General features: G+C 41.8%; 1 protein-coding gene across 1 annotated transcript in view; it reads left to right on the forward strand.

The window, feature by feature from the left end:
* Positions 1-21,018, forward strand: part of Gtf2f2 (general transcription factor IIF subunit 2) — a 109,081-nt gene extending 88,063 nt beyond the window's left edge. Inside the window, exons 7-8 of the mRNA XM_034497152.2 lie at positions 7,571-7,714; positions 20,286-21,018. Of these exons, the coding sequence (XP_034353043.1) occupies positions 7,571-7,714; positions 20,286-20,405 (264 nt within the window). The 3' untranslated portion in view covers positions 20,406-21,018. The remainder of the gene's footprint in view (positions 1-7,570; positions 7,715-20,285) is intronic.
* The last annotated feature ends 2,607 nt before the right edge of the window (positions 21,019-23,625 follow it).

Here is a 23,625-nt window from a genome sequence, read left to right on the forward strand (position 1 = left end):
TATGTGTGTCTATGAAAAGGCATTTTCCTTTAGGCCTGGCAGTCATATTTCTAAAATTTATAATAGTAAGACTAAGATATGTTATACAGTAATAGTTCTCTCTTCTGCTTAAGACGGAAAAACATTGGAAATGAAATTGAGAATTGAGGATTGGTTGAATGTTTTAAGTTACTAATTCTAGATAGTAGGATCTACTATGAATTTACCCAAATTTTCTTCTTCACAAATCCTTTGGCTTGCTGAAATTGTGACAGTGAGGATGGATTGTTTGAAAGACTATTAGACAGTCAGGTTCTCCTTTGGGGTAAGAAGGGGAAGAGAGCTAGGGAAGTGTCTAGCTAGCTATGTCAGAGATATCTTCTGAGTCACAGGGCAGATGTTTGCCCTGTGACTGAGAGAGAGTCCCCTGGTGACCCACCTCCCTGAACTGCCACCTCTTCCTGTTCACTGCTTGTGCCTTCTTTAGATCCCAAGTTGGGATGTAGTGAACAGTTCCTTTGAAGTATGGAGCACAGCTTTCTGTAGTATTAACTACCATTTTCCCCCTTACTTCCATTGCAAATGCCCCCTGTGCTGCTACAGACCATTAGTCCTAAGATGAAAGGCAAATCCCCTCTAGGAAAACTGAAGCTGCCGCTTTGGTAATGGGCCAGTTCAGACCTCTGCCTAGGTCATTTTCTGAGTGACATTAACACTCAGCCTGGCATGTAGAGCCTTATGTTTCAAATGCTTTCATAGATACTGAGAAATCAACATGGTTTAAAATAAACAATTTATAGGTTACATAGTAAAACTTTTAATAATATTTAAATGAATATAATATTGAAATACAGAGGTTTACAGAGCAGTGTGTCATATGACTGATTAGTTGAGGTTTTAAAAAGGAATGAACACAATTCCATGCATACAAAATACATAGTCCTGCTTTTTTGTTGTTGTTGTTGTTTTGGTTTTTTTGGTAGCATTAAGGAATTCCCTACGGCAAACAAGGTGATTACAACTGAGAACACCCCAGCCCTGTCACTGCTTCCATCACAATTAAACACCTTGTATTTACTGCCAGAAAATGTCTGCCACATGCAACAACCCTGTGCCTCCATGGCATCCTTATGCTGCTTTTTTTTTAGCAAAGGAGTAGAAATTGTAACCATGGAGCAGCTCAGTTCAGTCTCACATTATCAGCTTCTTAGGCTTGGTACTAAATCCAGGCCTGAAAACCTGTTGGGTAGTAAATATATGTGAATCAAAAAGTGGAAAACTGACACTCCTGCTCTACAATAATTATTAGTCACCTCCCAAGTAGAAACTGATAGAGTAATCAGGTCTGACATCAGTACAAAGTGGAAGGCCATGGTCCTGAGAGGGAAGGAGGTTATACCAGAGATCTGCTGGTAGAAAAGGAAATCCTTTCCTCTCTCCTCCATTTTTCTATTGGCAGAAGGGCAGCTGGAGGGCAGCTGGCAATCAGATCTTGGAAATGTAGCCAGTAGTCCCTGCCCTGCCCCGGACACCACCACTGCCACCGCCAAGACATGGGGCTAATGGCTTTGACTGAAAATAACTGGCCCTGAACGTTGTAGGGTTTGTACCTTATTCTGTTAGCTATTGCTAGTATAAACTTGATGAGTTTGCAATGCTGTTAAACCAAGTGTCCTGAACAGGAAGGCAGATCACTTGTTTCTTCTTTGCAGATCACTATTATTTTTAAAGCAAAGAATAGGTTTGTTTGTTTGTTTTCTGGTGGGAAAAGGTTATATTTGTGAGCGTTCTTACATGTGCGTACGTCGGAAAGCCAGAGCTTGACACTGACTGTCGTCCTTCCTCAGTTGCTCTTTCTGTTCTGTGAGTCGGGGTTTCTAGACTAAACCTGCAGCTCGCTGATTCAGCTAGAACGGCTGGCCATCAAGCCCCAGATTTCTGAATTCAGTTCCTCATCTTCTAGAATAATACATAATTTTATTTAATCTATTTTAATTTTAAAATTTTATATGCAGCTCATAATGTCCATGTATTACTATAGGATAATAATTCATAACTTATTAAAATAGACATGTGTGATTTCGTCATTAAATTTTTTGCTTGTAGAGATGTTAATCAAAAAAGTATAATCAGGCCAGGCATGATGTTACACACTTTTAATCCCAGAACTCACTCTTAAGGTTCAAGCCCAGCCTGTGCTACATTGCACAGTGAGTTCCAGGTCAGCCGAGGATACTTAGTTAAACCCTGTCTTTAAACAAATAGTAAAGTATAATTAGGGGCTGGATATGTACCTTGTTCAGTTAAATGCTTGCCTAGTAAACAGGAAGCCCAAAATTTGAACCCCAGCACTGCATAAAATTGATCATAGTTGTGTATACCTGTAATCCCAGCATGCTCCAGGTGAAAACAAATGAATCAGAAGGTCAAGGTCATCTTCAGCTATGTAGCAAATTTGAAGCCAGCCTAGGCTACATAAGACCCTGTCTAAAATATACACTTAAGTGAAATTACTATGTAAGATTCCTGCCAACCCCTCATCTCTGAGTCAAAGTAGAGGTGCTGTTGTCTGATGGACTTGTGTCATTGGCTGCCTGGGACTTTCATATGTTCTCTCTGGTTTCATAAAGAACTGTCCTTTGCTGTCTAAATGGTGATTCCCAATATAGCTTGTACGCTAGAGTTATCCAGAAGGATCCTTTCCTGAAGAGAGGGAAACGACTTCAGATCAAATATGGATTGTGTTTTAAGCTACTTACTGAGTTATTCTAGTTTAGTTTGCAGCCACCAATCTAAAGACAGGAACTTTTTATAGTTGTCTGCCATCTGTTGAGAAGGGAATAGGAATCTAGTAAATTTAAGATGTGTCTAATTGTCTTTGTTGCCATCCTTACCCTCTTGTTCTGGGTTTAATAAAGGGCTTTTTATCTAGCTTTTGGTGATAGAGAAACGAAGAAAAGCTAACTGGAAAGCACTCGTTGAAATAATAGGGTTGTTACATAAAACCTTCAGGTGACACCCTCCTCCCGGGAACTAGGAAGAAATTTTATGTTTATACATAGTCCTTTCCTTCTGTGAGACCACCAGCACTAGTCTCAAGAACTAAGGTTGTTGAGCTTTTGAGATTTTCAAAGTTGGATGCATAAATTTTTAATTTTGCTCATTAAAATAGATGCCCGCAGGACTATGTCATAAGGGCTTTTCAGCAATATTTCCCTGCCATAGTTTAATATAAGAATACTGCATGCCTTGTCCTTTTGAATTTGCATACCAAGGACTGGCCTGCTCTAAAGAATTACTTTTCTCCCAAGAGATGATGACACACTAATCAGAAATAGATGCATTGACAGAGAGAGGGAAGTAATCTCTCACAAGGATTTAAAATGCAAAGCCATGATAGTCAAGGCTGTCACAGTCACTTCAGAAGCTGGAACAAAAGCCTCAGGAAGACTGCCTTGACAAAACAATCAGAGCAGTTCTGCAAACAACAGTCTAGAAATTTACAGACATCTGAATTACAATATTTTAATTGGCAGTGGGTGGCATTTATAATTTAAGTCAGTGATTAAGGTTTCAGTAATAGCAATTGAACATGTCTATACTACATCCACTGTAGATTTTCAGCTTACAGTTACATTTTAATCTTGAGTAACTTGTTTTCTTGAGAAAATAAAGTTAATTTTATCTGATAAATTTGGAGAATATAAACATTTGTAACTGGAGACTAAGCTTAAAGTGTTGGCTCTGCCGTGATCTGGTCCATGGAGGCAGATAAAAGATCAGTAAGTAAAATTCACATGACATAACAATTACTTCTGTTCTAGTAACTATTATAGTAATTTATACATTATCCTGGCTGCTGATGAGCTCGCTGTCTGGCTGCTCTGCATAGCATTCCCTTACATTTCCCAAGTTCATGAGTGAGAAGCTCAAGGAAAAGAAGCAGCATTACCTCAAAGCGGTCTTCTCCTAGGTACAGTGGTTCATAAAATTAACAGTTTGCATGGCCTTAGTTGTAGTGTTAAATTTGGCAAAGTACTAAGGGTGCCATTTTTATACTTTGTAACTTAAAAAAGGAGCAGTTACTTCAAGGCCTTAGCTTTGTCCTAAGTACAATGTTAGGTGTTAGTGAGGCTGAGGAGGTGGCTGAAGACTGGCTGCTCTGCCAGAGGACTTGGGTCTGATTCCCAGTACCCCATGGTGGACTCACAACTCTATAACTCCAGCCCCAGGGAATTCTTCAGGTCTTCATGAGAACCAGGCACCCAAGTGATGCACAGACATACATTGATAGGAAACATGCACTGTCCACATCAAAGGAAGACAACAGCACTAAGTACTAATGCCTTGATGCAGTAAGTCTCTTTCTATCACATGAACACTGGAACTGCTTGGCTGATAATACCACCGAGAAGAGTTTGGGTTATGAGCCTGTCTTAGACATTACCAAAACAGTTTTAGTCGATTTATTTTAAAACAGTCTTTTTTCTCTATGTCATCCATAGTATGAACTCCAAGAACAGTAAGAATTCTGTTATCCTTTAAGAATGTAGGGTTAAATCTCTAGTACCTAAAAGCTCTCTAGTGAGGACTGATATTTTCATGTTCATTGTTACTGCTTTAGATATCTGGGTTTTCAGAATTGGTTTGGTGATTAAGGGTTTTATTTTGCTTTAGGCATGTAGCTCTTGATCTTCTGCAGCTGAGGATGGCCTTGATCTGCTGAGCCTAAGGACTGCGCCGCCCTGCCCTGTAGGCAGGAGTGTGCCGCCCTACCCTGTAGGCATTCCCTTTACTTAAAAGTAAACCACACTGGTGTGATGGCACCCAGCCTTGTCCTAACATGACACTCCAGAGGCAGATCTCTGGTGGATTTCTGAATTTAAGGCTAGCTTGGTCTACAGAGCAAGTTCCAGGACAACCAAGGCTACACAAAGAAAACAAAGAAACCCTGTCTCAAAAAAAACAAAAAACAAAAAAAAAAAAAAAAAAAAAAAAAAAAAGGAAAGGAAAGAAAAGCAAAGCAGATTGTGGTGGTACTTGATTGTAAGCCTAGTACTTATTTGAGGTGAGAACATTCCAAACAGGATTTTTTTTTAAATCTAGATAATATTTGGTCAGTTTCTTACTAATTAACATTTATTTGTAATAATTTAATTGACTTTTTATCTTTAGTGTTGATTTGAACTTTGTTATTCTAAAATCCTACCTTTGAGTCAAATCTTTCTGGCTTGATTGATTTAAAAAAAACAAAACAAAACAAAACCACACATAAATATCTCTCTCACCATGTCCATGTAGAATGTGTGCCTTCCCCTGAGCCATCTTGCCTTACTGACAAGATTATGAAATCATTTTTCATAATGCTGATCTTTCTGATCGTCTACGGTCTCCTTCTCTTCCTGAGCTCAGTTTCTGCTGTATTCTTCCAGAGGGCATGTTATACTGCTTAGGTTCTCGGTTTGAACCTGGCCCCTCTGTGTTCTTTCTCCCCGTGTGCTCACTCTTACTTCTGTCTTTTGGACCCAGAGAAAACATGTATCCTTCTAAGATTCAGGCTGCACATAGGTGTTTTTCTTTTGTGTGGTTTTTAAGACACTCTTCCCCCATTTTTACATGCATTGTTTTTTCTTTGACCACTGTGCCAAGCATTCTACCACTGACCTATCCCCAGCCCTTTTGTGATTTTCTAACTTGAGATAGTCTTGCCAAGTTGTCCAGGCTACTACTGCTGCTACTGCTACTACATGCTGTCTTACTTAGGTTACTATTGCTGTGATGAAACACCATAACCAAAGCAAATGGGGGGAAAGGGTTTGTTTGGTTTATACTTCTGTATTACTGCTCATTATTAAAGGAAATCAAACAGAGCAGGATCCTGGAGGCAAAAACTGACATAGAAGCCATGGAGGGGTCCTGCATACTGGCTTGTTCAGTCTGCTTCCTTATAGAACCCAGGACTACCAGCCCACAGTGTGCTGGGCCTCCCCCATCAATCACTAATTAAGAAAATGCATTATAGCCAAATCTTATGCAGACATTTTCTCAACTTAAGTTCTCTTTCAGATAACTCTAGCTTAAGGTCAGGTTGACACAAAACTAACGTGTATGTGTGTGTAAGTAGACATACATACTAGCTGCTGGGTCCATTTAGTGTTGCTCATGTGTATCCACTGACCACTTGGTATTGGATAGCCAGTTAGGGGCTCATCACTGGGAAAGATTGATTCTTCTCTTCTCCACAATCATCAGTTGCTGTGGCTCTTCATTTAGAGGCAGGACTTTCCGAGGTTCCCCCTGAGTTGCATGTCAACCAGCTTCATCACTCAGGTCTTGTTTAGGCAACTGCGGTGTTGCAGTTTGATGGGTGCAGCTTCTCTGACACATACAGAAGATTCTGGATCACATCGGATATCCTGATCCTGGGGCTTTTAACAGTCTTTGCACTCCCCACTCCTCTGCCATGCTCCCTGGGATCTGTTGGTGGTGGGCACCCCAAGGTCAGTTGTTCTCTGGGTTTGGCCATTTGTAGCTTTTTGTAATGTTCTCCATCTATCTTCTCAAAGAGAAGCTTCTCTTTGAGAGCTGAGAGTTGCTTCCCATGCTAATGAATGTGAGGACGTGTAACACTGTGATCACACACACACACAAAGGTCCTGGTGTCTTGATTTTAGGTGAATAAGAGGTATTTTACTTTTTATGTTAAAAATTAGAAAATACTATATATGTAAACTTCGAGGACACCTGAAGTGAGATAAAATGAAGATTTAGAAAAAAATAGTTTCCTGGCATCAGCACTGAGTGTATCTGCCTTTCTTGTTGCCAACCCTACTTGAGTGTGTAGATGTAAAGCAGCAGCCCAGGGTGAGAGGGAGGAGGCTGGAGCTACATCACTGTTCTTCACCACTGCTTCCCAAATGTCTCAGGTGCTAAAGAACCTGCGCCGAAACAAGCCTGTGGCCAAAAACTATTGCCTAGCAAGTGCAGTTTTTTTTTTGTTTTTTGTTTTTGTTGTTGTTGTTGTTGTTTTGTTTTGTTTTTTTGTTTTTTTTTTTTTTCTTGGTTTTTTGAGACAGGGTTTCTCTGTGTAGCCCTGGCTGTCCTGGAACTCACTCTGTAGACCTGGCTGTCCTGGAACTCACTCTGTAGACCAGGCTGGCCTTGAACTCAGAAATCCACCTGCCTCTGTCTCCCAAGTGCTGGGATTAAAGGCATGTGCCACCACCGCCCGGTGCAAGTGCAGTTTACTTCATAAAAGTATCTTACTTTATCTTGACTAATCAGAAACAAAGGAACTGCATGTTAGTTTCTGGGCAATCCAAGCTAGCCAGGAAGAAACCCTCCTTGGGGAGAAACGAGTGCGTTACATAAAGCTTCCCAAGAGACTGAAAGTGGCTTATCAACCAGTGTTCCAACTGCCCTAGAGCCTGAAAGGCACCAGCAGTCCTGGGGCAGCCAGAGCCCCTGCTTCTCAGTCCCAGCCAGAGCCTGATAGCTTGAGACTTTAAATGTAGTTTTCAGGTCACTGAGACCTGTTTCCAAATGATTTCCAATTGTTGAGTTGATACCTTTCTTTTGTTTTTGTCTGTAGATTGAATATGAAAGGAAGAAGAAAGAAGATGGAAAGCGAGCTCGGGCAGACAAACAACACGTCCTAGACATGCTGTTTTCAGCTTTTGAGAAACATCAGTACTATAATCTTAAGGACTTGGTGGACATCACAAAGCAACCAGTGGTGTGTATACATTTCTGCTGATCTTTGAGTGTACCCTACTTCATTAGCGTGGTATTAGTGAGGGGGAGCCTGATTAAGTTCCACTCTAATGTTCTTCTGCTAATGACAGAGTTTATGTCAGCACTCAGAAAACAAATCTTAATTAATGCAGCCTTGTCTTTCAAACATGTGCTTCATTACTTTAAAGTACATTTTAGAGCCATTAAAATGGCTCAGTTTGTAAAGGCACTCAGTTCTAATGCCTGATGATGCCCAGAGCTCACTGTGGAAGCAGTGACTCCTCTCCTGAAAGTTGTCTTCTGAATGCTACACACACAGCCAGGCACTTAAGTATGCAAACATGTTTGCACAGATAATGATAATGTGTTAGGGCCTGGAGAGGTGGCTCAGTGGTTAAGAGATTAGTTGCTTTTCTTTTTTTCTTTTTCCTTTTCTTTTCTTTTTTTTTTTTTTTTTTTTTTTTTTTTTTTTTTTTTTTTTTTTTTTTTTTTTTTTTTGTTGTTGGTTTTTGGTTTTTTGGGACAGGGTTTCTCTGTATAGCCCAGACTGTCCTGGAACTCACCAGGCTGGCCTCGAACTCAGAAATCTGCCTGCCTATGCCTCCCAAGTGCTGGGATTAAAGGCGTGCGCCACCACTGCCCAGCGTCTAGAGCACTCAAATTTGATTTGTATCTACTGTTCTTAAGATTAATCTGAGATCTGTTAATCATTTTGTAGTCTTTTTAATTTCTGCTAAAGTGTGTATGATACAGTGTTAGCAACTCAACTAATGACTTAATTCCCTATGGCAGCACAGCCTAAGAGACAGCATCCATGCTAGATTAAAATGGTTTTTAAAAAAATAATTGTTAACAAGCTGTATTTCTTCTGGTTTTAATGAAGTTTACCTTTGTTGCTTTTATATGTAAAATACATTGACATGAAAGGCTATCCCAGTCACTGACAGCAGATAATGTATTCCTATAGAATAAAACACACACACATAGTTAGACACAGGGAAGTAAGCCAAGAGGGACAGTCCAGTAGTGCTAGGGAAGCAAGTTCCTAAGTTCTTGTTCTTAACATGGCTTGTTAGGGTTATTTGTTTCGAATTGAAGGAAGTGGGTTATGAGGATGTCTATGTGGAGTAGATATGGTGACTCGTCTTTATAGTCTTAGTACTCAGAGGCCAGTGTGGACTTGGTATTGATTAAAGGCTGAGAGCCAGAGATAGTACAGACTTACCCTCAGAAGGCCAAGGGAGGAGAATCCTAACAGTACATATGTGCTCTGTCCCCACAAAACTGGCTCAGTTCAGACTGTTGTTGTTGTTGTTGTTGTTGTTGTTACTGCACTTCACTCTTTGTGTGGGGTTGTTTTGCCTACATGTGTCTGTGCCTGGATAGGCCAGAAAAGGGCAGTAGATGCTGGGAATTGAACCAAGGTCCTCTGAAAGAGCAGCCAGTGCTCTTAAACACTGAGCCAACTCTCCAGCCCTGGTCAGATAATTATTATGTGGTGGTACTTGTGAATTTTGGCACTAGATCTTCTTCACTAGTGATCTAGAATGGACCTCAGGCGATCTAACATAATCTGTGTGTGCAGACAGATTTTCCAGAGAACAGATGGTAGTTTGTATTAAATTCTCATGTGATGTGGAAAGGAAGTCTGCTGTATAATAGAGTCAGTTAGAGGCTGTACTACCTCAGCAGCCAGACTCTTTTTGGAGAGGAGGCCTTGCCGTGGACCTACTGAAACTTGCCCTTTGCCTAGACTAAGTTCAAGTTCCTGTTTCTCCCCCTTTGGCCTTCTGAGGGCAAGTTTGTACCATCTCTGGCTCTTAGCCTTCAATCAGTACCAAGTCTGGCCCACAGCAAATCCTCTGCAGTATTGGCAGTGCCATTCCTCTGCATGCTGACCTTTCTAAGCCATTGTTTCACACTCACACACTTCTCCTTACCCTCTCCTCTCCTTCCTCTCTCCCTCCCCTCTCCATCTCTTACACATCCCAGCCTGTGGTGCTTTGAATAGGAATGGCCTCCATAGACTCATGTACATGAGTGCTTGGTCCATGGGAGGTGGCACTATTAGGTTGGCCTTGTTGAAAGAAGTTTGTCACTGTGGGGGTGGGCTTTGAGGTCTCATATGCTCAAGTCAGGCCTAATGTAGCACACAGTCTCCTGCTGCTGCCTGCAGATCAAGATATAGAACTATCAACTCCTTTTTTCAGCACCATCTCTGCTTCATGCTGCCATACTTTCTAAGGGTTGCCATGGTCATGGTGTCTCTTCGCAGCAAAAAAAAAAAAAAAAAAAAAAGAAAGAAAAAGAAAAGAAAAAAAAGAAAAGAAAAAAGAAAAACAAAAACCCTAAGACACACCCACCCACCCCACTTTCTTGCTGTCTTACTGCCTCATTTGCATACCTAACTTGCTGTCGGACTCCAAGTCTTGTGCTGCAGCTACTGCGGTTCTGGAGCTCTAGGCACATGCCACCATGCTCACCTCTAGTCTTTTCTTTTTTCTAGTCTGTTTTCTTTGTAAAAGCTTTCATTTCTGCAAGCAAATTTGCTCATCACAGACTATCCTAGGGTGTCATGTGTATCATAATGTATAGCTTATGTGGGCAACCAGAACAGTAGAAGTTTCTCAAAGATAAGCCAGTTTGAAACGGTCAAGCAGGCTGGAGAGATAGCTCAGTGGTTAAGAGCACTGGCTGCTCTTCCAGAAGTCCTGAGTTCAATTCCCAGCAACCACATGGTGGCTCACAACTATCTCTAATGGGGAATTGGATGCCCTTTTCTGGTGTGTCCGGGGATAACAACAGTGTACTCACATACATACAATAAATAAGTAAATCTTTATTAAAAAAAAAAAAGAGAGAGAGAGAGAGAAAGATTGTTTTAAAATAAAAGAAAAGGTCAGGCTTTGGAACCTGATACAAAGTCAGGAACATGATATCCATTGAACGGGATGTTTTATGTGATTTAGCTTTTAACTTTTTTACTCTCTTTAAAAGAGGAAACAGTTGGGGGCTGTAGAGATGACTTAGTGGCTAAAGTGCTAGCTGTTTTTCCAGGGCACCAGGATTTGATTCTTTTATGGGTACCAGGTATGCATGTAGTGCACAGACAGACAGACCACTCGTATGCATGAAGTAAAATAAAAATAATTTTAAAGTATGAAACATCAGAGGAAACCTGTTATTTCTCCTCAGCACTTGGTGATGTTTAACATTTGCTGTGTTTTATCTGGTATTCCTCCATGTTTTGTCTCTAAAATAGAAGCACACATAACATTCCCTTTAAAAATATAAGCCATTTTGTATGTGTGGGTGCACATGTAGAAGTTTGAGAGAATTACTTCTGTCCACCATGTCGATTCAGTGGATGAAAATCAGGTCATCAGGCTTGCTACGGGTACCTCCACCACTGAGCCATCTCACCAGTCCTGCATAATAAGTAATTCATAACAAACAGTTGAATAATTGGCATGCTTTTAATAGAGTAGGTTTGAGCCACAGGAAAAACTAAGTGCAACTTAGTGCCCATACTTCTGTAGTCCTGCCCAACAAACAGTTGCTTCTTTGCAAAGTTGGTGTTTCATAAACAAAGCAGTTATAGCACTGTGTCAGCATTTGAGTGGGAGTGGCCCAGGACTGGTGGTTCATTTCCAGATAGGCCTAAGTCAAGATCAGAATAAATAATAAAGATCTCTGCAGAAATGGCTCAGCAGTTAAGAGCACTGGTTGCTCTTGCAGAGAACCCAGGTTTGGTTCCCAGCACCCACATGGTAGCTCACAACTTTAGGTCCAGGGGATCCAATGCCCTCCTCTAGCTTCCAAGGGTACCAGGCATGCATGTACATACATACATATGTGCAGGCAAATATATGCCTAAAATGAAAATAAATAAATTTGTGGCTGGAGAGACGGCCCTGTGATTAAGAGTACTTGTGTTGTTCTAGGGGTCCTAGGTTTGATTCCCAGTACCCATATGCTGGTTTACAATGTCTGTAACTCCATTTTTAAGGTATCTGATGGGCATACATACATACAGGCCAAATACCATTCACATAAAATGAAAGAATCCTTTTTAAGGATTTGAATAAATATAATTTAAGTGAAATTTGGAGTCAAAAGACTATAGTATTTCTCCAAGGCTAAAATAGCTAGAGAATTTGAAATAATGTGCATCCTTCCCAACAAACTTAAAAATTGTCAAGCATGTCCTACTAGGGGTCTGTGAATTGGTGGTGATTTTCAATTACAAGGGACAAAAACTGAAACTAGCATCAACAAAAATAAGGTTTATTGCCTCATGTTGCTGTAAAGTTCCAGAACATGGCTTTAGAGATAGCTTGAACTAGTTACTAGTATTTTGTTGTTCCCTGTGTCTTCAAGCTCTGAACTGCACATCCTGGCCTCCAGCTTCAGTTCTTAAAGAGAGCATAGAGACAGCTGCTCTCTACCTAACAGGCCCAGGGCAGTGCTGCGGCTTGGATACAGTTGTTCTATCCTCAGCCGAAGAGGAAACTCATTATTGTGCCCTGATGTTTATTCCAGCACATAGATAGATCTGTGGACAAGCAAGGAAATCTTTTTCTAACAGTGAAATACCTTTTTAATGAAGAGAATGTGTTTTTCTCTCAATGTAAGATTTTTTTCTGCTTTTGACATAGTGTCATTGATTGTGATCAGGTGTGCAGAAAATAGAGTACAAGCTTGAAGTTTGCTTGCTCAGCTCCTGATCCCAAGTGAAAGTGGGTCTTCTCCTGGTTAGCGCTCATTCCAGAGCACACTGTCGGATAACTGCTGTGTGTCACCGTGCTGCATTCTGTCTGCAGCTCCCCTTCTTCATCTCATCCCTTTGTCTCTGTCTTCAGTTCCCATTCCTTCAGTCCTTGAAGTTAGTATCAGTGACATGAGATTTTCCAATAGAGTGTATTAATTAGTAACAGTCCTTTTTGTGAATCATTTCTGATTCATGAAGAGGAGTCTTAGTTAAAAGAAAATGTTGCACTGAGATAAATAACTGTTGACTATGAGTAGGTAAGTTTTAAATACATTTACAAAATGTTAATGTTTCTACTGAATAGAGGTTTTTGGTTTTTTTTTTATTTTATTATCATTATTATTTGTGGTAGAAATATAGACAATTTATTAAGGAAGAGAAACACACTTATTAGAAATGGAAGCAGCTAGAGTACTGTTCCGTTAGAGATAGGATCCCATAGCTCAGGTGGGTCCAGAACTGGCTGAGGCTGGGTCTGACCTAGAACTCCTGGTTCTGGGGATTGATTGGACCCTCAGCTCTATCCTGGCCCTGCTTTAACTTTGTTTTTTGAGGCAGGGTCACATTAGGCTGTCCAGACTGCCTTCGACCCAGAACTGCAGCTCTGCCACCCTTGACCTTGATGCCCTCTTGTCTGCTCTCCCTGAGGTTAGGACTTACAGGCATGTGCCAACAGGCCCAGCTTCTCATTGTTTCTGGTCTTCTGTGGGTTTTTTTTTTTTTTTTTTTTTTTTTTTTTTTTTTTTTTTTTTTTTTTTTTTTTTTTCTCACCTCATTTGTGGATGAGGTCATATTTTAAGATAAATTTAGTAACATGGCCAAACAACTCAAGCTTATATAGAAGTAGCTACATAGTATTGAGGACACATGTCCAAGAAACAAAATTGTGGCTTATTTATTTGCAAAATGTACATGAAATTTTCCTATAACCGGTAACTCAGAATAAAGAGTGTGTGTGCCGATTCTCGAAGACCAGAAGAGAAGGTATCCAATCCCTTGGACCCGACATTCATATGGTTGTGAGCTACCTAGTGTAGGTATTGGGAACTGAACATGGGTCCTCTGGAAGAGCAGCCCGTGTTCTTACTGAGTGCCTTTCCACTCCGTTTTAAAAAGTAAAGTAAAACTGTGAGATCACTAACTGCCCTCTACTATTTTTTTAGTTTCCAAACAAGCTGGAGAGGTAAATTTTCAGACTTGCTGTCCATACGGAAACAATTTTCTTCAAGAAAGAGGCTTGTTTATATTGGACTCTGTTCAAGGAACATTAGCAGCAAAGAGAAAAAGCATCCAGGGCTCTGCATCTGGGGCCTCCCAGTCTCACCTTAGCTGCCTGAGCAAGTCTGTTGCAGCATCAGACACCCTTATTTCTAGACTGAAACTCTTGTAACTTTAATTATTGAGAACATGTAGTGCCACACACTTAAACTGCTAGGCTGGAAAAATAATTTTTTCTTTCTTTTTTCACAGTGTAGTCCAGGCCCGCCTTGAACTCAGTGGATAGTCTCGGCTCTCCCCGTGCATGGCTTCCTCCCGGCCTCGGCCTCCTACGTGCTGAGACTGTAGATGTTTGCCAGCACAAGAAGTTTTATTTCAAATTATTCTTCCTAATTTAAAGCTTTTGTTTGCAGAATTAATCCTGTATGGAACTATACAGATCAGGGTACCTTAGTATATTGAAAGTCACAAACCCATCACCACAGTCGTCTTTAGAGCAGGTTTACATACACCCCCAAAAACCTCCTATCCATTAGCAGCCACCTATTCCCAAATTCTAGACAACTACAGGCCTGCTTTCTGCCTCGACACACTATTCTGAATAAGAATTCAGACTCAGCTATTTTTCAAAATAAGTACCGTTTTCTCCTTTATTAAGACTTGGCTGGGGGGCTGGAGCGATGGCTCAGTGATTAAGAGCACTAATTGCTCTTCCAGAGGCCCTGAGTTCAATTCCCAGCAACCACATGGTGGCTCACAAACATCTGTAATGAAATCTGATGCCTTCTTCTGGTGTGTCTGAAGACAGCTAGCTACTCTGTACTGTGGTCATATACATAAAATAAATAAATATAAAAACAAAACAAAACCCCCCAAAGTCACAACAGCAACAGTGTACTCAAATACATAAAATAAATTTAAAAAAAAAAAAAGAAAAAGATAACACACTTTAAAAAAAAAAAAAAAAAAAAAAACTTGGCTGTTTTCCAGTAGTTAATGATTTCAAGTATATATAACGTGTTGTTTTGGTCCCAAATTTAAACCATTAGAGCCCAAGTTCAGCCTGTTTCATATGCAAGTAACTATTCCAATATTGTCTGCAATACTGTCTTCAACCAAAGTTAAAGGAGCCACTCCTAATCCCAGCATTTAGGAGACAGAGGCAGGAGGTGAGCTTGAGGCTAGCAAGGACCGCCAGGGCTATACACTGAGACATATTTTTAAAATTAAAAAGAAAGTAAATTTTATCTGAACCCTTCAGACCTATAAGGCATTTGCCAGTGCCAGACAGATGAGGCTTTTTTAGCACACAGATATTAATGCAATAATTATCTGTTTTTTCAAGGTTTGAATAAGATGTAGAGCCAGGCAAGGTTTTATCCTTTGACCATTTCATTACCCATCTGTCAGCTGCTTAGAGTTTTCAAGGGAATAAATGCAAGCAGTGGGAACCCAAAGAAGACATGGGATGGGTGTGGGGCAGCAGTGAGGAGGAGAGAAGGAAACTGCAGCCCATGCTGCACAGAAGCCCCAGCACCACCTTCCCTCTCCTGCTCCCAGTTTATTCTGTCTGAAGAATCAACTGTGGGAGCATCTGGTCCTCTCTCCTGTTTACTCCTAACGTGTACTTTGTTTCTTAATGAGCAAGCTTGTCCCTCACAGTCACTGACTGCTTCATTAATAAGTCCTTTGTTCTCTTGACATCTCTGAAAGGAGTCAGCTTACTCGCACAGAAAATTCTGTCTGTAACAAACACGCTTTCTCCTGTGGTTCCCCATAATAAGACTCACATTCCCCATGTGCCACCTGGGGCACACATATTGGGCACTCGGTGTAAGCTTTTAGGGCCAGTTTTGTGACTCGATGCCAAGCAGGGTCTGTGATTAACTTACTGAAAGCATTAGGAGTGGTAATCTGCTCCCTGTCAGAGCTCTTCTTAATCAAGTTCAGTTGATTTGTTATTATGTAAATAATGCTTACCACTGAAATGTCTGACAAAATGCAGATCAGTCCTCTGAGGTTGCCAGAGCTGGAGAAGAAAAGAAGTGCATTGGATAGGCTAGGGTGGTAGTCAGTCAGCAGAGGAAGTAAATCACAGGCTGCTTGCGCCATGTCCTAGGCTTAGGGCTGGTCAGGAAGTCCATTGGCCACTTCTTAGTCACTGCAGTTTTATCTTGAGCCACAAATACAAAGCCTGTCCTGCTCCTCTGGCCCTGTGGTCAAGCGCGCTTTGCTGCCTCCTTAACAGAAGCTGTGGCACTTGGCTCTGCCATCGGTTGCCTCCTACACATCCCTTTGATGAAGCACTGAAGCTGAACCAGTGTTAGAATGATGTGCTGCATCATGGCCCACACACTAATGAGAAACATCAAAGTGCCATGTGACATGGCTCTACCTGTTTCTAGCGTCCTTTCTGAAATGCAAGCACTGAGGTGGGGGAAAGTAAGTTGGAAACTTGCTCAGTTTTTAAGTGCGCTTCTTTCTGCACAGAATTGCTGTCGGTTGAAATGATCCAGTGCCCATCCTCAAAGAACACCTATACAGGTGGAGAATGGCCCTTCCCAGTGCTCTCGACCACAATGCTCTGTGTGTGGCTCTCACTGTGCTAGCCTATGTGTATGCCATGTCTCTGCCTGGTCTGTTTTGCAAGGAAGACATAGTCAGTGCTGGAGTAAATACTGGGACAGATAACAAAGGAGAACAAGGTCTGGAGAGATGGCTCAGCGGTTAAAAGCACTGACTGCTCTTCCAGAGATCCTGAGTTCAATTCCTAGCAACACATGGTGACTCACAACCATCTACAATGGGATCCGATGCCCTCTTCTGGTACATGCATCTTTAAAAAATAAATAAATAAATAAAGGGGAACAAGATTAACAGTTTTCAGCCCTCATAAAACTTTTAATATTTCATCTCTCAGTTCACTTTGTCTCCAACATTGTTATGTGATCAGATATGCTTTGTTGTATATACAACAGAGTTTTTCATAATGTCACATTCAAATTCAGAACAGAACGTGCAGTTCATTCACTTTGTTTCTCAAACTGGCCACTGCCTGTTCCAGAGAGAAAACTCTAAAAATTCCAAAAGTAAAGAATTGGAGGTCGTGGAGCTCATTTCTGCAGTCCTCCTTAGGACCTCCCCGTCTGCTGCTGCCTAATCAACTGTGCGAGCATCCCTGCTCACTCGACTCGTGCAGATTCCGAGATGAGAATATGAGGCCTGAAGTCAGCCTAAGCACAGAAAGAGCCAAAACTGGGTTATTACAGAGACTTGGGGCCAGGAGGCTCGTAGAATGCTGGGCAGTGTGGAATGGATTCTGAGATTGAGATGACTGCTGAGGAAAATTGTTCAGCAGAAGTGACATTGAAGCCTAAACATAAAGGATAAAAAGGTGAGAGATGAGGAGCAGGTAAACACTACGGGGAGGAGGCACTTAGCGTGCAGACCCCAGAAGCAGACGGTAGAGCCTGGCAAATGGGAGGAGAGGCAAGGCAGAGTGCGTGGCCCTGAAGAAATGAGATTAGACTTGCAGGCCAGGAGGGACCACTTTGAAACAGTTCACTATTGTCTGTTGTGCTAGTTTTATGTTAACTTGACACAAGCTAGAGTCATCTGAAAGGAGGAAGCCTCAATCAAGAAAGTCTCCATAAGATCCCTGAACAGGTAACCCTGGGTTCTATAAGAGAGTAGGCTGAGCAAGGCATGGAGAGGGAGACAGTATAGCACCCTCCGTGGGTGGCCTCTGCATCAGCTCTGCCTCCAGGTTCCTGCTCTGTTTGCATTTCTGTCCTGACTTCCTTCAGTGAGGGACTAAGATGTGGAAGTGTAAGTCTAATTTTAACCCTTTTCTCCCCGGCTTGCTTTTGGCCATGGTATTTCATTATAGCAGTTTTAACTCTAATTAGAATATCTGGACATGTTTTTCCCATGTTGCTACTACTTCCTCTCCAAACACTGTGCCTACTCCTTGCTAAGCTGTTTGGTCTGGTTGGAGTAAAATGTCTTTAGTTGTGGTTTGAAACATCCTAAGAATGAAGGAAATTTGAAGACAGCACCCCGCAGAATTGTGGACTGGTGCGGTGCTGTGGTTCTGCCTCTAGTTTGTTAGTTGACAGGTCAGTAGACTGTGGTCATCTCATCCCCTCCTTTAGTAAGTCCTTGTGCTTTGTTTCCAAAAGAAAGAGGGCTGCGACTGGCTTGGAGAGTGAGGACTTTGTCTCTTGGTTGTAAGCCCAGCCTCTCATGACTGAACCATCTCTCTGGTGGTTGGTGTGTGTGGACCCACGGCTGTGCGTCCACAACCATGTGATTGTTTGTGCAACAGGATCTTAGCAGCCTCACAATGAACCATTCTTTGGAATTTTACAGAGATGTCATTCTTGGCACCTAAACTGAAATTCATTTGTGCCTAACCCATCATTTTCCATTTATGAATCCAGTTTAATTAGGAAGTAGTTTATGGATAGTGTCCCATTTTTCAAGTGTAATCTGAAATAGCAGATGGCAGACGTACACATTACCTGCTTGCCCAAGCCTTTATGCTTACTCATTCACACTCATGCCTTTAGCAAAGCCAACTATAACTACAGAAGGTGTGAGAAGCAGTCAAGCCGCCTGGGGAGCCTGGGCCTCATTTAGTTCATTGCTGCCACCTGCTGGGGCCTGTTTGCTGGAAGGCTGTCCCTTAGACAAAGATGCTAGCATTCCAGGCACCTCACAGAGCTCTGGTTTCTCAGCTGTTAAATTTCTAGATGACAGGCCTGGTAGTAGTGGTGCTTGCCTTTAATCCCAGCACTTGGGAGATGGAGGCAGAGGCAGGTTGATCTCTGTGAGTTCGAGGCCAGCCTGGTCTATAGAGCGAGTTTCAGGACAGCCAGAGCTACACAGAGAGACCTTGTCTCAAAAAAGAAACAAACTTCTAGATGGCAGCCTATCTGTGGGTTGATGGACTGTGCTGCATTATTTCAAATCAGCATAGGCAGGGATTTGACTATTTGGTAGCATATGGTGTCCTGTTCTGTTGACGTTTAGAGAGCAAGGGATAGCAAGTGCTTAAAAACCCTGGTGTGTCAGAGGCTGTAACAGCCTCAAAACGGATATTGGGGATCTTCAGAATCGGCTAAGGACTTGGACAGAAAAAGAAGACAGAGGGAGGTGGGGGGGGGGGACAGATTTGAGCTCAGTCTGGACACCTTAATGAGACCATGTCTCAAAAAAAAAAAACAAGGACAAGTTTGTGTCTGGTGGCTCTTGGAGGCAGAGCCAGGGAGATCTCCACTAGTTTAGGGCCAGCCTGGGTCTACATAGAAAGTTGGAGTCCAACTAGGCTGTATTGTCAGTTATAAAGAGAAGGGTCATAGTGGCAAACACCTTTAATCCCAGTCCTCTGAAAGCAGAGGTAGGTAAATTTCTGAGTTTGAAGCTAGCTGATTTACTTAAGAGAGTTCCTGGCCAGCCAGGGCTACAGAGTAGAATCCTGTCTGTACACACATGACAGGATGTGCACAAACAAGTTTTCTAAAGATACACATAATATGGTTTGGGTAATAGTGCATTTGGTGCAAATATTACCTAGGCAGGAGCTCCTCAACCATTAGTGCCTGTCCTTTCAGTGAATTATATATCCTCCTGCAGTGAGAGGAGCCATCTTAATACTGTGTCTAGCTCTTTGAAGCATGTATTCAGAGGTTACATTGGTTGGGGTTTTGTGGCAGAACTCAACACTTGTAAATAATTAGTTTTCCTTTCCCTTCTGAAGGTTACTGTCATTTGTGTTGGTCAGTTTACAGTGGGTGCTTCAGTGGGTTGTAGTACACTTAGCATAGTCTTAATTTCCTTGACTCCAGTAATCATTAGGTAAGTGGGTTCTGGGGGCATAAAACAATGTAAGCGGAGCACGAGAAGCCTGCACCCTTGTAGTTCTCAGTCTTCTCCCTGCTTTGGCAGGCTCAGGCAACACAAAGATAATACCATTCCTTATCCCACAGGAAAGGGGTGGTCTGAAACTAGGGTCTCACAACCCATCTTAGATGGGTATGGCTCCTGATCTTCTTCCCAGCACTCAGAAAACAGGCTCATGGACTCTGGCACTTAAGGCCTGTCTAGCATAATGAGATCCTGTCTTTCAAGAAAAACACATCGTATAGAAGTAAGAATTCTAGATGTTTGTCATATGCTTGCTTCTTGACTATTATTTCCCATCCCTACAGTGTGTGTCATTTGTGTGGCTGCTCATAAAACTGCTTACTGCAGTCTGTGCACTGAGTCTGTTAAGTCACTGAAGTCAAGAGCAAATTGCCCCCCCCTTCAGTAAACATTGAGCCGCCCTTACAGTATATTTTCCTCTAGATTCCTCTCTATTCAGGACTTACAGGCATTTTGTACACATGGCTGTGTGTTTAGTGAGGTATACTTTGTAGAATAAGAAAAACTGTTGGACCTTTTCATAGAAACCCCACTTGGGTTTTAATGATGCTGGGTTTTGTTACTTGTGAGTATGTAGTGTATTTCATTTTAAGTGTTATTTCCTGCCTTGATAATCTCATCTGTGGAGGGTTTTTTGTTGTTGTTGTTTTTTTAGGGATACCTGAAAGAAATCTTGAAAGAAATCGGCATTCAGAATGTAAAGGGAATTCACAAGAACACATGGGAGCTGAAGCCGGAGTACAGGCATTACCAAACAGAAGAGAAGAGCGACTGAGGGAAGCATGTGCTAAACAGTCACAGCAGGCCTCAGCTGCCCAGCCAACGGGACAGGTCAAAGACAGCTGGATCTGCCATTCCTCTCAGAAAACTGTTAACGCTGGGATTCCATAAAGTTTCTTAACTGGTTTTTTTTTTTTTTTTTTTTTTTTTTTTTTTTTTTTGAAGAGAAATTGTTATTTATAGACTAAACTTGTTTTAAACCATAGCATTCGGTGGGCATGCTGGCACATGCATGTGTCCAACACTCAGGAGACGGAGGCAGGCAAGTGTGAGTTTGAGGCCAGCCTGGAATACACAGCAAGACCTTCCCCTATAGAAGAAAAAAATGATGGTATGGGTGGGGGTCTGGGAATTAAAACTGCTTTTGTTCTTATCGGTTAACTTTGCAAGTGTGAGTGGGATATTTCCTAAATGAAATTGAATCTCTGAGGAACTAAGGTAAGAAAGGAGGAAGGTAGGAGGAAGGGGCGTCAGCCAAGAAACTATTGGGGGAATGCAGAGTTTCCTTTTTCTGAAACTGAAGAGGGAACTTACTTTCTACAGAGATCGTGTTTCACCTTTAAATATAGATTAATAAAGAGATCTATCCCCTTTGTACTAAGTGACAACTTTTATCACTGGCTTATTTATCCTTGTGATACTGAAAAGAGAAACAAGACAAAACTCAAACACTTTATGTTTCGTTGGAGACCTGGCTCAGTGGTTATGGGCACACACTGCTCTTGCAAAGGAGGTAAGTTTGATTCCCAGCATCCAAATCTGTTTCTTTGTCAGCTATCTGTAACTCCAGCTTCAAGGGGTCCATGCCTTCTTAGGTCTCCATAAGTCTCCACACATACATGTCCATACAGTCACACAGACACGTAAATGAAAATACATTTTTTAAAAAATCTCTTAAAATAACAATTGAAAATTAAGGACCTTTCTGACTTCAAGATGTATCTCTCTAACCATATATAAGCTTGTTGGAGACTGGCTTTGGCCTAGAATTTTACTTCTGACTATATAGGCAAGGGCTGACCCTCTGCTATCAGATTCTGTTGCTGACTAAATCAGGCTGTCAGGTGGTGCACTGAGATAGGAAAGGCTGGTGCTGTCTCCTAGAGCATCAGAATGCTCTTCTCCTCCTCCTTGGTTGATCGTGGATGGAAGCAGTACATGTGCCTGATGAGTTTCTTCAGGACAAAGTCACACCTGTAAAGCAAAAGATGCTCCAACAAAGTAAGTACAAAGAAAAGTTGCTTAGAGCCCATGCACATTTCGTCCTCTCTTCTGGATGCCTGTAGCCAAGCAGTTTAAATGCCAAAAATATAAGAAAATGCTGTGTAGTTAAAGCTAGGAAATAATTTTTCATTAAGAGAAGGATCTTGGCATGTTATTTGCTCTTGGTGACATATCACCAGAATTCTGAGGTTGAGTACCACTGTTGTAAGAAAAATGTCTTCATTTTCCCACTGTGAGCTACAGGTTTGCCTGAGGAAGGCAGTCGTAGTCACCACCCACCCTCAGCTACCTTACCTGCCTTTTTCTAGAGTAGGAGCCAAATGTGGTCTGTCCCTTGTCTCTTCCTTTTAAAATCTTTTATTTATTATTTGACAATTTCATACATTTATTCATTGATCACATCCACTCCAATGTTCGCTCCCCTTACTTCTTGATAACTGGAAGCCTAGTGTCCAGAAGCCCATGGGACGGTGTGAGAACTGCAGAACTGAGCGTGCTGGGTACCTGCCATGTGCTTGGTAAATTATACAGTATGTACCTTCCCACAGAACTTGCCATTTTGTTCTGAGATGCTTCCCTGAAACATAAGGATGCCTCCTCTGCTCAGAGTTTGCTTTATAGATGCCGGTAACATCATGATCTCATTAATAGAACATCCAGTTGGCACTGAACTGGTCTCTTGATGGTCTTACCACTTGGTTACCCTTTCAGTTTCTCTGTATCAGCCACAGCCTATTAGCTACCTTGCCTTTCATCCAGTGAGACTATTCAGAAGCCTAACTTGACTTCCCATGAATCCTGGAACAGCTGAACTTCTCAGATAGCACAGGCCTGGAGAGAGAACAGAGTCAGGTTCACAGCAACAGGAAAGGGATGAGCAGAGCCCTCCCTTCTAGCACTGTCGGGTTTACTCCTAAGGAGCCTTTGTGAACTGGATGGAAAGAGGTATGTTCAAGGTGGGTTTGCTGGAACAGCAGCAGGCTACCGTATGAGTCCTTTGCTGGTCTGCTACTAGACATCCTCTGGACAGGACATAGCTGGGACATTAGTGGGTACTCAGCTCAGATGTGGACCTCCTGTTGAGGTAAATCTCTTGCCCATAGGGAGTCCATAGAAGAAAAGACACAAGTCAATAAATATCAAATGAATGCTGCATGCCTAGATTGGGCAGATTTACCATTAAACTACACTATTCCCCAGCTAAGAGAGCTCTTATCAACTTGCAGTTTCCTAGGTCAAGGTCTTCTCCATCTTCTCTCCTTCCACCAACCGCCCACTGCCCCAACAGCTCTTCTCCTCTTATCCTCTTTCCCTGCCTCTGACTCCTCCCACTCCTCTTCCACTGCCCAATCACTGGCTGTAGCCTTTATTTAACAAATTTGATTGGACAGAAGGTTTACAAGATTCACTCCTCCTTCACAGCCCCTCCCAGGAGTGGAATTACCATGACAACAAGAGGCTAGGGCTATTCACCACAACCTCCAAAGGGACTTCACTGTAGAACTTCAAGAGTAAACACCGCTTTTTCCATGATGATTCTGAAGGGAAGAAACTTTCAGTTACATGTGTTTTACCAGTATGTTCTTCATATAAAAGATTTACGTCAAAACTATAAAGAGATCTCTCTGAGCCAATAACAAAACAAACTACATGGTTTTAAATGTACAAGAAATGTAAATATGCATTTCTTGAAGGGCTGGATCAGTAGCCCATGAGAAGCTGTCTAACAATCAGTGGTCACTGGAGAAACAAAATTAAGACCACAGAAATATGCTTCATGCCTGCTAGGATAGATAAAGCCTTCCTGTGGAAAGTTGACTATCAGGTGCTAGTGAACAGGGAAAGCAACCAGACACTATCCATGGTTCTACAGAATGATGCAGCTCTTGAAAGACATTTTAGAAGCTTCATACAGTTAAACGTGCAACCCAGCAGCCCTACTGCTAGGAGAGGAAGATTCATGTTTAAAAACCTAAAGGTTTGCCAAGCAT

This window comes from Arvicanthis niloticus, chromosome 3 (assembly GCF_011762505.2).
Source record: "Arvicanthis niloticus isolate mArvNil1 chromosome 3, mArvNil1.pat.X, whole genome shotgun sequence".
NCBI lineage: Eukaryota > Metazoa > Chordata > Mammalia > Rodentia > Muridae > Arvicanthis > Arvicanthis niloticus.